This window comes from Rhineura floridana, chromosome 2 (genome assembly GCF_030035675.1).
Source record: "Rhineura floridana isolate rRhiFlo1 chromosome 2, rRhiFlo1.hap2, whole genome shotgun sequence".
Classification (NCBI taxonomy): Eukaryota; Metazoa; Chordata; class Lepidosauria; order Squamata; family Rhineuridae; genus Rhineura; species Rhineura floridana.
This window is the reverse complement of record NC_084481.1, coordinates 98711675-98723783: the sequence shown is the minus strand read 5'-3', so window position 1 is coordinate 98723783 and position 12109 is coordinate 98711675. Positions and strand designations below refer to the sequence as shown.

At 45.1% G+C, this 12109-nt stretch overlaps 1 protein-coding gene across 4 annotated transcripts in view; it reads left to right on the top strand.

Annotated features, from left to right (window-relative positions):
* Positions 1-4461, top strand: part of PITPNM1 (phosphatidylinositol transfer protein membrane associated 1) — a 38726-nt gene extending 34265 nt beyond the window's left edge. For all 4 annotated transcript variants that reach the window (XM_061609728.1, XM_061609729.1, XM_061609726.1 and 1 more), the window contains exons 20-24: positions 449-597; positions 978-1127; positions 2634-2817; positions 3012-3140; positions 3309-4461. In XM_061609728.1, coding sequence (XP_061465712.1) covers positions 449-597; positions 978-1127; positions 2634-2817; positions 3012-3140; positions 3309-3563 — 867 coding nt within the window. In that variant the 3' untranslated portion in view covers positions 3564-4461. The remainder of the gene's footprint in view (positions 1-448; positions 598-977; positions 1128-2633; positions 2818-3011; positions 3141-3308) is intronic.
* The last annotated feature ends 7648 nt before the right edge of the window (positions 4462-12109 follow it).

The following is a 12109-nucleotide window of genomic DNA, read 5'->3' as shown; positions in this document are numbered from 1 at the left end:
GGCCAGAATTGGAAAGACAGGAAAGGAGCAGGCCGAGGGGGTGAAAATTGTAGAGAAGGAGCGAGTGTGTCTCCCACAAGCGTAATTAATGAGCCACATTCAAAAGGGATGTGGGTTGCAGATTGAGGGTATCACAAAAGGGCCTTGAGGTGTCAAGGAATGAAAAATTCTCACAGGGGCTGAGGAGCTGTTAGAAAAGAGGGTTAACATTAGTGTTAAAGCAAAACGGAGTAGGGAATTTTCAAATGGGGTATGTGGGAAAATGGATGTGAACAGCACATGAAGACAAGAACTAAGGGCGAAATCATGCCTCTTCCCCTGCAGTCCTAGTACAGGTTGTGACTTACAAACCGTGAGAGGTAAGTTAAGCTTGGGGGCAGGGAATGCAATATGAGAGGTACGTGCCATGAAGAGAACAGCACTGCTGTCCCTTGATCTCTTCTCATAGGTGGATATCTACATCATGGCACCGCCACTGTCAGGGAAATGGGTACACTATGGCACAGAGGTGACAAGTGGCAGCGGAAGGCTCTCCTACACCCTCCCCGATGAGAAGATGTTGGGCATTGGCATGTACCCTGTCCGAATGGTAGTGCGGTAAGCGTGAGATGGACCTGTTTTGTGGATGACCTTTTTGAGCAGACTGTTCAGGAGCAGGCCTCCTGTTCTCAGTCCAACCTGACCTATTGACCTAGTTATTTTGACCCTCTGGGCCTCAATGAACCTTCATTGGTCCCTTACAGACACCTTATACATGGGTTACATTGGTAGGATGCCGTCTGCTGACATACCACAGTTGAACTGCTTGATATGTCCTTTTCTCGGTTTTCTAAAGCTATAGAGAGAAGATCTGCCAACCTTCTGATGTCACTCATCTCTATCCCCGTGGGCTCTTTGAATGTGATGGCCATGCACTGGTGATTCTGTGAGGAGGGGTACCTGCTGGTGGGCTGGCTTCATTTTGCTTCTCTCCACAGGGGTGATCACACCTATGCCGAGTGCTTTCTGACTGTGGTAGCCAAGTCTACACCTTGTGTTGTCTTCAGTATTGATGGCTCTTTCACAGCCAGTGTCTCCATTATGGGCAGTGACCCCAAGGTGCGCGCTGGTGCTGTTGATGTAGTAAGGTAGGTTATAGCCCTTCCCCATAGTTTTTCCTGACCTGGTTGTCCACCGGCCCTCTACCCCCTTTCCAAATGACTCCAGAGCTTGTGCCAGGAATATGGAGAGGTGATTAAGATAATCCCTTCATAACTCTTCTTCCTGAGATGGACTTCCTCATTTCTTCAAAATTCCCTTTCTCCTAATTTATCAAGCATTTTGAGGTGCATGTACTGATGACGTGAATGCCTAATGTAGTAAGAAATAAAACTTGCTGAAACTGGCAAGCCTATAGTCTGCCTAATTGGAGGTTCACTTTTCTCAAAAAAGGAGAAGTGCGTAAAATAAATAATATTCACTCTGCAAGACATAAAAAGATAGCTTGAAGCGCTAGTTATGGGAAGAATACTGTTACCCTTAATACTTCTTTTCTTAGCCTTTATATATAGATGCGAATAGAGCTTTATCTTAATATGTATGGGTTGTATTTCATTAAGTGCTACCCAGGGTAGATCCATGAAGTTAATGAACCTAAGTTAGTTATGCCTATTAACTTCAGTGGGTCTACTGTGAGTAGAACTGAATCCCACCCTATATGTTTGCCCATTTCCATTTTTCTCAGTGCCAAAACGCTGTCAGGCTGGATTTATTGAGAGAAGCTTTTGTCAGATTAACTGGATTGTATTTTTGGACTTAACTTGGTGAAGCTAGGGTTGTAAGTTGCACTGTTCTTTTTAAAGTGAGGATAGAAGGCCGCTGTCTGTCTTTCAGTAAATAGTCTGGTGGCTGAAGATTGTGAAAGGAGATTTCTACAGATCACATTGGGTGCACTCTCACGAAATGCATCTGGTACAGAATGCTACCTCATTCTAACAACCAACCGTGTTGTACAAGAAATAACTTCTTCATGCAACGTACCATTGGAATGTATTGCCATAGGATGTGGGCCACTACTAACCTGGCTTTAAAAAAAGAGAGAGTGGTCAAATTTATGGAGACATAAGACTATTAATAGCTTTTAACCACCACCTTAACTAAATGGATCCTTTAAGGTCACAGGCCATGCTCCACTGGGTAAGGTACAGGGGCCGGCCCTTGCATTCATGCCCTGTTTGTGAGCTTTCCACAGCTATCCTCATGAGCCATGTTGTAGATAAAATACTGGACAGATGAATCCTTGGTCTGACTTAAGAAGGCAATTATTTGATCTTGTGACTGGCATAAAAATATTATCAACAATACCCTTATCTTCTCCAGATTACCTTACTCTAAAACAGGGATGGGGAAGCTGCGGCCCTTCAGGTGTTCCCGGATTACATCTCCCATCATCTCTGACTATTGGCCATGCTGGATGAGGCTGATGAGAGTCCAACAATATCTGTAGGGCCACAGGTCTCCCATCCATGCCCTAGAATTAATTTGTCAGCATGTTGCCCAACCCATCTCTCTAGCTGCTGTCCTTACACCCTGGAGAGCAGCCTGAATGAAGAATCAATTCAGTTTTCATAAACCATCCCTCCCTGACTCTTTAGGCATTGGCAGGACTCTGGTTATATGATCATCTACGTGACTGGGCGTCCAGACATGCAGAAGCACCGTGTGGTGGCCTGGCTTACCCAGCACAACTTCCCCCATGGCATCGTGTCTTTCTGTGATGGCCTCACACATGACCCCCTCCGCCAGAAGGCTGCCTTTCTACAGGGCCTTCAGCAAGAGGTATATAAGCAGTCCCCAGGGGCTCAGACATAGTTGTGGGAAGGACTCTAGCACAGCAGGGAGAGGTACAGGAGTGTGGCTCACCTCTGGCACGACTAGTGGTGCATGTGGGAGCAGTTGGAAGAGCACCACAGGAGAAAAGAGGGCTGAAGTGTGGGAGGAAAATCACTGGTGCCTTCATCCATTTATTGCAGGCAGAGGTCATCATTGTGGCTGGCTACGGATCCACCAAGGATATCTCGGTCTACAATTCTTTAGGTCTTCCTTCAACTCAAATCTACATTGTGGGCCGAGCTGTGAAAAAACTGCAAAGCCAGTGCCAGGTATGGAGTTTTGTCTCATAAGAGGCACTGGCTCAGCTGCAGTCCTAAACTGCAGGGTAAGGGCTGCTTGGGCTAGGAAGCCTACAGAGCCTGCAGCTCCTCGGGGAGGGGAGGGGAGGGGAGACGAAGAACAGAGCAAACATCAGCTGCTGTCCCCTCTCCCTGCAGTTCCTGTCGGATGGCTACGTTGCACACCTGGCACAGCTGGAAGCGGCATCCCTTGCTCACTCCCCAAAGGGGACGACGAGGCCCACGCTGGGCAAAGGCAGTTACGGCTGCCCCGCTCCTGTCGACTTCCTGCGCAAGCAGAGCCAGCTCCTGCGCTCGCGGGGCCAGAGCCAGGCTGAACGAGAGGGAACGGGGAGCACCCAGCCCCGAACCAAGATGCGCAGTGTTAGCCTCAAATTGGAGAGTGAGGAGTAAGCCCCTGTGGGAAAGTCTCTGCATTTTCTGACTTGCAGTGGCTGGTGCCAGGACTGGGCCTGTGAGAGGCCACAGTTGTGAGGGAAAGGGGCCAAGAATACTAGGTGCAGAGGGAGAGAGAGAAAGAGAGAGAGGGCAGGCTCTGCCCAGCAGTGGCCACAGGCTGGCATACAGGGCCACTAGGACAAGGAGGAGAGAACTTCTATATAATCCCAGAAGTTGCTTCCATTCCCATCAGTTCCAACTCCCGCCTGTTCTGTTTGTGGTCTCCTTTGACCCACAGTTCAACTCATATCCTCTGGGGATTATGGGGGGTGGGGGTGGGACAAAGGGAGCGTATTCATCATATTACCCTGATGTAAAGTGTTACATTGTTTTTGAATTGACTGTTCACATACCTCCCCCTTTTCAGAAGACTGAGGTCTCATCAGACTGGGATATATTCCACTCTCCCAATTTGATGCCACGTGAGGCAGTAGTGGGTCCAGCCCTAACAACTCTCAAGTCTTCCCATATCCCTCTGTGGTTCAGGTAGAGTGAGTGGCTAGGGAAATATAGACATCAGGGATTCCAGCTGCCCCTTTCCTGCAGAGGCTAAGCGCCTTGCTCCAGCCTCTTGCACCATTCTCAGTCCAATCCTGCCTATGCCCCCGGTCTTTGGGTGTCTGCATGATACTGCCCTCCTGTGCATGTATTGTGTCTGGTATGAGAGCACAGGATAGCCAGGAATAAGGATGAATCTATACTCCCTCCCTGACATGGGAGGGCTTTGTATTTATTTCATTTTGTCAGAATTGCTGGGAAGTGGGGGGAGTCGAATCCTGTTTTGAAGGATTTGTGGGGATTTTACATTTATCTTTAAATGTGTTCTAAAACTGAAAAAAAATAAAAAAATTGAAGAGCTGAATGTGTGTGTTTTGAGGTAGCAGTTGAGGTGGGCTGGTCGAGGCTTCTAGTTTAGCACCCTTTTAGATTTAAACAGAGGTTGCTGGGTGTTCCTAGGATATCTAAAGGTTATGACCATCCTGTTTCTGAGGAGAGATACAAATCTTCAGGACTAAATATGAAAATGCTTGTGAGGCAACATAAATACGAACAGACTATCTCATACCTACCTGCTGTGGGCAAGACTTTGTGTTGAAGCTTGAGGTGGTAGTAAAATTACTGGTTAGCCGAGGGTCAAGCTACATGTTATAATACATCTCTGCTCAACATCTGTGACCAAAGGCTAGGCTAGATGAGGCTGATGGGAACTGGAAGCCACAGATTTCCCACCTCTCCTTTACAAATAGCATGTGTGCAGATTTTTTTCCTATCAGGAAATAGTTTTGGAGGTAATATTCCTTGGAAAAACATTAACTTCTTTTCTGTAATGTATTCACACCATACATTTGAAGCACATTTATACTACTTTAGCAGTCATGGCTTCCCCCAAAGAATCCTCGGAACTGCAGTTTACCCTTCACAGAGCTACAGTTCTCTTTTTTTTTTCAATTAATTTTTATTCAAATTTTCAAAACCAAAACAATACAAAAAGAAAAAACACAAATCAATAACTAATACAATAAAAAAAAGAAAAAAATATATAAAAATATTGACTTCCGATTTGTCATAGTTCAGCTATAAATCTATAATATATAACAAGCCTGTCTCTTAATAGATTATAAAATCACCTTCCTCCAGCGGTTATCTTAATTGGTTTCAAATCTCATTAACATCATATCATTTTATTCTTCCACAAAAAGTCAAAGAGAAGTTTCCAATCCTTGAGATATATGTCCATCAATTTTTTTTCTAGATAAACATGTCAATTAATCCAACTCATCAAGTCTACTAAGTCCAGTAATTTCAAATCACTCTTCTTCCATTATCCGTATTGGTTCCATCTTCCATCTTTACGCACCCAATAATCTTGCTGTCATAGTCATATAATAAGAGTCTGATAGGAATTTCCTTTATCACAGATATTTTCTTGCCATCAATTCCGAACGTATCACTGAAGTATTGTTGCAAAGCCGCATCTCTGTTCCTCTTTTTTACATGATACACTAGCACATCTCTTGAAGATTTTTCCATTGACACAAAACAGGGATTAATTCTGTTAACTTTCTCCATTTCAAGTTCCATCAAATCCTTCCAGTCCAGGAATTTTTTTGAACCGATAATATCTTTATCTCCAATCTCTTCAATTCCTTCAGGGACAGCGCTGAGTTCCAAACCGTAATATTTGTCTCCAGGATCCATCACAGCCAGGAAATCCAAATCTTTTTCCATGTCCATATTTAATCCAATCTCCATAGTTTGAACCTTGCCTTTAATTTCTCTTTCATCCTTTTTTGGTTTTCCAGATCTATCTTTATTCTCCTTTCTCATAGAATCCTGAATTTCTTTCAGCTCCTGTCTCATTTCGTCAAATTCAATTCTCAACGCTTGACTATTATTTCTCAGTTCTTGTTTTATTGACTTAATCCCATTCATTATTTTCTGAAACATGTGTAAAGATAAAGTCCCTTCTTGTACATCCATGATCTTCTTAATTGTCATTCTTAAAGCCAAAGGAACAAAACTCCTTCAATTTTCAATGTCCCAAGCAAAGAGCAGTTTATTTCTTTATCCAGTTACAAAGGAGTTAATCTTTCAAACCAACTGGCGTCACACTCTAGACAGCCCTTATCTCTTATATGCCCAGAAGTGCAAAAACAGCTTTAGTTCACAGCGTCCAAATAACTAGTAGCAGAAAGAATGAGCAGATTCGTCAAAAAAAAAAAGTAGATCAGAAAAAATAGTCCCAGACATATATTACACAAAAGTCTTATAAATCAAAAATATTTTTCTTTTCTCTTCCAATCAGAAACCCCTCATCCGTTGTAATCTTTATAATGCTATTTTCCATGTCAGCTTTTTGCAATAAAAAAAAGATAGGCTATTTTTATTTTCTTCCCCCTTAGTTCCGTGAGTAAAAGAGAAGGAAAGTTTTGACTCACCCAGGTTTTCTTAATTGCTGGTTCTTTGACAAATCTCTTTAGCTGTATAGATAAGGAAGTAATAAGCATAGACAGGAGAATGCTTGCCTGTTAGTCCGTTTTTCTTTAAAGAAAAAAAAACGGGTCACTTATTCAGCTGAGCTAGCTAGAAATCCTCGCTCCGTCCGAGCTGCTGGAAGACCTTCTTTCACAGACAATTCTGACGAATTCCAGTCTCCAACAATCACAACAAAGCTGTGTGGGAAATCTCACGTTTCTTCCTTATCCGGAAGAAATTATCCCCAGTCAAAAAAGACCCTTCTGACTGGATTTAAAACTGAAAAAGTTTCATCCAAGATGGGAGCCCTTCTCAGAGGCTGCACAGGCGGAGGGATCCTCCTGGGAAGTCCCACAGAGCTACAGTTCTCAACATTCTTTGGGGGAAGCCATGACAGTTAAAGTGGTATAAGAGTGCTTTAAATGTCAGGTGTGGATGTGACCATACATCTCAGATCACACTGGCAGCTTCTGTGGGTGTTATTTGTAATAATTTTTAACTGAGCAGAAGTGTATTCACACATCTCTATTATAATGTGTGGTTTGGTCCTGATAAAGGATTGCTTAGGATAAAGTAAGATGTAACATTTATATAGTGGTGGGTTCCATTTGCCGCCTCATGTTGGAAATGTACCTTTTCCTGTCTCAGGGTGAGTTTGGTTCTGTAATCTTTCAGCCATGGCTCAACTGAACTGGGCAGAAGTTGACTGAGTGTGCCTAATGGCTAGCAACAGTGATATCACAACACGTTTCACATCCTGCCCTATTCTCCAACTATTTTTGCAGCAGTTTTAAATGCCTACCATATTTAAAAATAAGATGAAAGAGTAGGGTTAACAGCTGCTATGTACACAAGGCAAGTTGCAGAAGCAGGATCATATCATGGATGAAGGACCTGCTCTGACCACTGTTCTGTTGGTCTTCATCTTAAGGATATTGATCAAGTTATAGAATGCTAAGTATGTGGAAGAGTGTTGTGGAAAAGAGGACTTTGCAAATTGACTTAGAATTTCAGTCAAGATAGAATTAAATCTGAGTTACAACCAATTCATGGAAGAACCACTTTTAGCCTCATTTATGAAAGTGCCCATTATCACCCATAATGCAAGCAGTAGTGTTACGTAGAATGAGGCAAGTTCTGTGACAGCACTTTTTCCCTCCCATTGCTCCCAGTGGGAGAAAATTACACCAGTTCCAGGGCTGGTGTAGTTTGTCCTCATTCTGGAGACATATTGGGGGTACAGGAGGGCTTTTGGTTCCTGTGGATCCACAGCCTCTTCCAGAATGCCTCCTTTTTGCCTTGTGATAACAGAGCAGCACAACCTGTAGAACTTTCCACAGCCTTATGGAGGAAGCATATGAGGTTGAATCTCCTCTTTGGGAATGGACAATGAGTCACAGAGTGGGAGATCTGAAGAATCTATGGCCTCTGGGACTCCCTCCAGGGACCATAGGACTGCACCCTAAGTAGGTAATAAATGTATTTTAGAACATGTTTTATGATGCTAAGTACAGCGCAAGTGTGGATTGGTCACTTAACTAATGTCACTATGCAAGACAATGAAAACTAGCCTTTATTTAATATTTTGGCAATATATAGACTTTTGCTTTCAGGCTTTTTAAAAGTTCTGTGTTTGACGGAAAGAAATGCTTAAACATAAAGGCAACACTCCTTAATGATTCAGAAAAAGAATCCACAATTTTACTATGTTTTCAAATAATAATAATACTAATAATAAAATTTAATTTATGTGTCGCCTATCTGGCCGATGGCCACTCTAGGGGACGTACATGTAAACAGTTAAAACACAATGTGATAAAATACATTAATACAATATATAAACAATACAGCAGCAACAACAATACTAGTGCAGGGTAAGAGGCATTTCAGTCATAGAAGTTAACCCTCCCCGGAAATCCCAAAGGCCTGTTGAAAGAGCCAGGTCTTTAAGGCTTTACAAAATACATTTAGGGAAGAGGCGTGCCGTAGATCTTGTGGGAGGGAGTTCCAGAGGGTGGGGGCCGCCACTGAGAATGCCCTCTCTCTAGTTCCTGCCAATCTAGCTGTTTTTGTCGGCGGGATTGAGAGAAGGCCCTGTGTGGCTGATCTTGTCGGGCGGCATAATTGGTGGCGTTGAAGGCGCTCCTTTAGATAAACTGGGCCGAGACCATATAGGGATTTAAAGGTTAATGCCAACACCTTGAATTGGGCCCGGAAGACAACTGGAAGCCAGTGTAGATCGAACAGTACTGGTTTGATGTGATCCCGGTGGCGACTATTCGTAAGTAGTCGAGCCGCCGTGTTTTGTATAAGTTGTAGTTTCCGGACCGTTTTCAAGGGTAACCCCATGTAGAGCGCATTACAGTAATCCAATCGTGACCAGGGTGTGTACTACCAGTGGGAGCTGATGAACAGGAAGGTAGGGTTGCAGCCTTCGTATGAGGTGTAGTTGATACCAGGCTGCCCGGCTCACTGCCGAAATCTGAGCCTCCATGGACAGCCTGGAATCAAGCACAACCCCAAGGCTGCGGACCTGGTCCTTCAGGGGTAGACTCACCCCACTGAACTTCAGGTCAACATCTCCCAACCTTCTCTTGTCCCCCACAAGTAGCACCTCGGTCTTATCAGGGTTCAACTTCAGCTTGTTCCTTCCCATCCATCCACTCACGGATTCCAGGCACTTGGACAAGGTCTCCACAGCCAACTCTGGTGAAGATTTAAACGAGAGATAGAGCTGAGTGTCATCCGCATATTGGTGACACTGCAGCCCAAATCTCCTAATGATTATCCCCAGCGGCTTCATATAAATGTTAAATAGCATGGGAGAGAGGATAGAGCCCTGTGGCACACCACAATTGAGAGGCCAAGGGTCTGAAACCTCCTCCCCCAATGCTACCTGTTGGTAGCTATCGGAGAGAAAGGAACGGAACCACTGTAATACAGTGCCTCCAATTCCCAATCCCTCCAGGCGATGTAAAAGGATACTGTGGTCGACAGTATCAAAAGCCGCTGAGAGATCGAGGAGGACAAGAAAGGTGGATTCTCCCCTATCTAATGCCCTCCTCACATCATCTACCAGAGCGACCAAGGCTGTTTCAGTTCCGTGACCAGTCCTGAAACCTGATTGGTATGGATCCAAGTAATCCGTTTCATCCAAGTGTGTCGACAACTGGTTGGCCACCACTCGCTCAATGACCTTGCCCAAGAATGGTAGGTTCAAAATTGGGCGAAAGTTATTGAAAACTTGGGGATCCAAGGAGGGCTTCTTCAAGATGGGCTTTACAATTGCCTCCTTGAAGGCTGATGGCATCACACCCTCTTTCAAGGATGTGTTTACCACCGCTTTAATCCCCTTGCCCAATTTCTCTCTGCAGCTCATAAGGAGCCACGATGGGCAAGGATCAGTTAGGCAAGTGGTAGGCTTCACAGTCGAAAGCACCTTGTCCACATCCTCAGAAGGGAGAAGCTGAAACCGATCCCAACTTACCGGCATGCAACTAGCCAACTCTGGTTCACTTACTGTATCCACGACACACAGGATCGAGCTCCGTAAGTGTTCGATTTTATCGGCGAAGTGCTTTGCCAATATGTCACAGGAGGCCTTTGACTGTTCCAAGGGTTCCTGGGCAACTGGACCGACCAGGCTTCGGACCACCTGGAACAGCCTCCTGGGACAGCACTCCGCAGACGCAATACAGGCAGCAAAGAAAGCCTTCTTTCCTGCCTTTATTGCCACTTGGTAGGCAGCTACTGCTGCTCTAACCTGTGTCCGGACATCTTCGGAGCGGGATTTCCGCCACCGGCGTTCTAGTCGTCTCACCTCCTGTCTCAGAGTACGCAACCGTGGTGTATACCACGGTGCTAACTGAGTTCTATTCAGGGGGAGAGGACGTTTCGGAGCCACCCGGTCTAATGCCCTGGTGATCCCATCATTCCACTCCCTCACCAGGGTTTCGACCGGGCAACCTTCAGCAGGTTCCAATTCCCCTAGCGCAGTCAGGAATCCATTCGGATCCATCAGGCGCCTGGGGCGGACCATTCTAATAGGTCCTTCGCCCCTGCAGAGGGGGCGTGGCATTGAGAAGTCTATGTTTACCAGGTAGTGATCTGACCATAACACAGGTGGAATAAACCACTCCCAACTTCAGAGCACTTCTCTCCTCTCCCAGGACAAACACAAGGTCGAGAGCATGACCGGCTACATGGGTGGGCCCAATATTACTAAGGTGCAGTTCCCAGGAAGCCATGGTTTCCAGGAAATCCCGAGGGGCTCCAGTGAGACTGGTCTCGGCATGCACGCTGAAGTCACCCAGCACTAGCAATTCTGGGGACAACGCCCATACAGCCGAGACCACCTCCAGCACCTCGGCCAGGGAGTCTGCTGTGCAGCGGGGTGGGCAGTACACTAGCAGGATCCCCAAACTGCCCTTCGGGCCCAATCTCCAGTACATACAATCAACAAATTGAGTCCTATGGAGAGGAGGTCTGGCAAAAACCAAAGACTCTCGATAGATGACTGCCACGCCCCCTCCCCGCCTTCCCACCCTCGGCTGCTGTGCGTAACGGAAACCTGGTGGACACATGGCCTCGAGAATGGGAGCAGAGGCCTCGTCCAACCAAGTCTCCGTAATACATTTTTGTAGTCATAATTTGAAAACTTAGTTTTTACTTGGAAGGTTCATTTTTGTCCCCATTAAATGGGTATCATTAGCTACTCTTCCTTGATCTTGTTACTACATTGCCTGGGGATGCCAAAGCTGCAAATGGAACTCTCCTAACCCTCTCCTAGTGCATCATGGGCAAAAAAACTTTTAATTAGTTTTCAGGATAGAATTGGTTTGCCAGTCTTCTCTGGGGAAGGCCATAGAGAGAGGGTACCACTGATGCAAAAACATTGAGAGTATATATGCGAAGCATGTACAACACTTGAAAGACACTTCATAAATTATGAAAATGTACTTTATTAATATTATTGCAACTCACACTTGGCTGTGTAATCTTGATGCGTGGCACTACCCTGAGACATTTGTTGCCATTCATGAGTGCTTGGGTCTGTAGAACCCAGAGACGACAACACACTGCAGGCAAAATGCCATATTTGGTCTGTACTCCACTGAAGTTTGGCTATGAGCCCACTGTGCTATCATCATTAGCGTATATATCCAGCATGCCCTAAATAATTCAAAAGAGTTTTCTTACGCACGCTAAAGCAAGCCCCTGATGTACTTGTCCTCAGCTCCATAAGAGGCAGCTGAAGACATTGCAAACTTCACCCTAGGAGCTTATAAATTTGTGGTGAGGAGGCATGCAAATTAAGGATATCATGTTCCAACAACAAACTTTACCTAGCTGTTAGGTAAGATGGAAAAAGAGGACATAGAGGTTTCTAAAAAAGGAGAAAAGAAGAAAATCCACCCCTGGCCTCCCTGTTCTGGCGTCCAGTCTTCTCTGACACCTCATCAGCAATCTTCTTATAGCAAAAGGCAGCCATCTTCTTGCAGTGGGACAGACTGCTCCATTGGTGC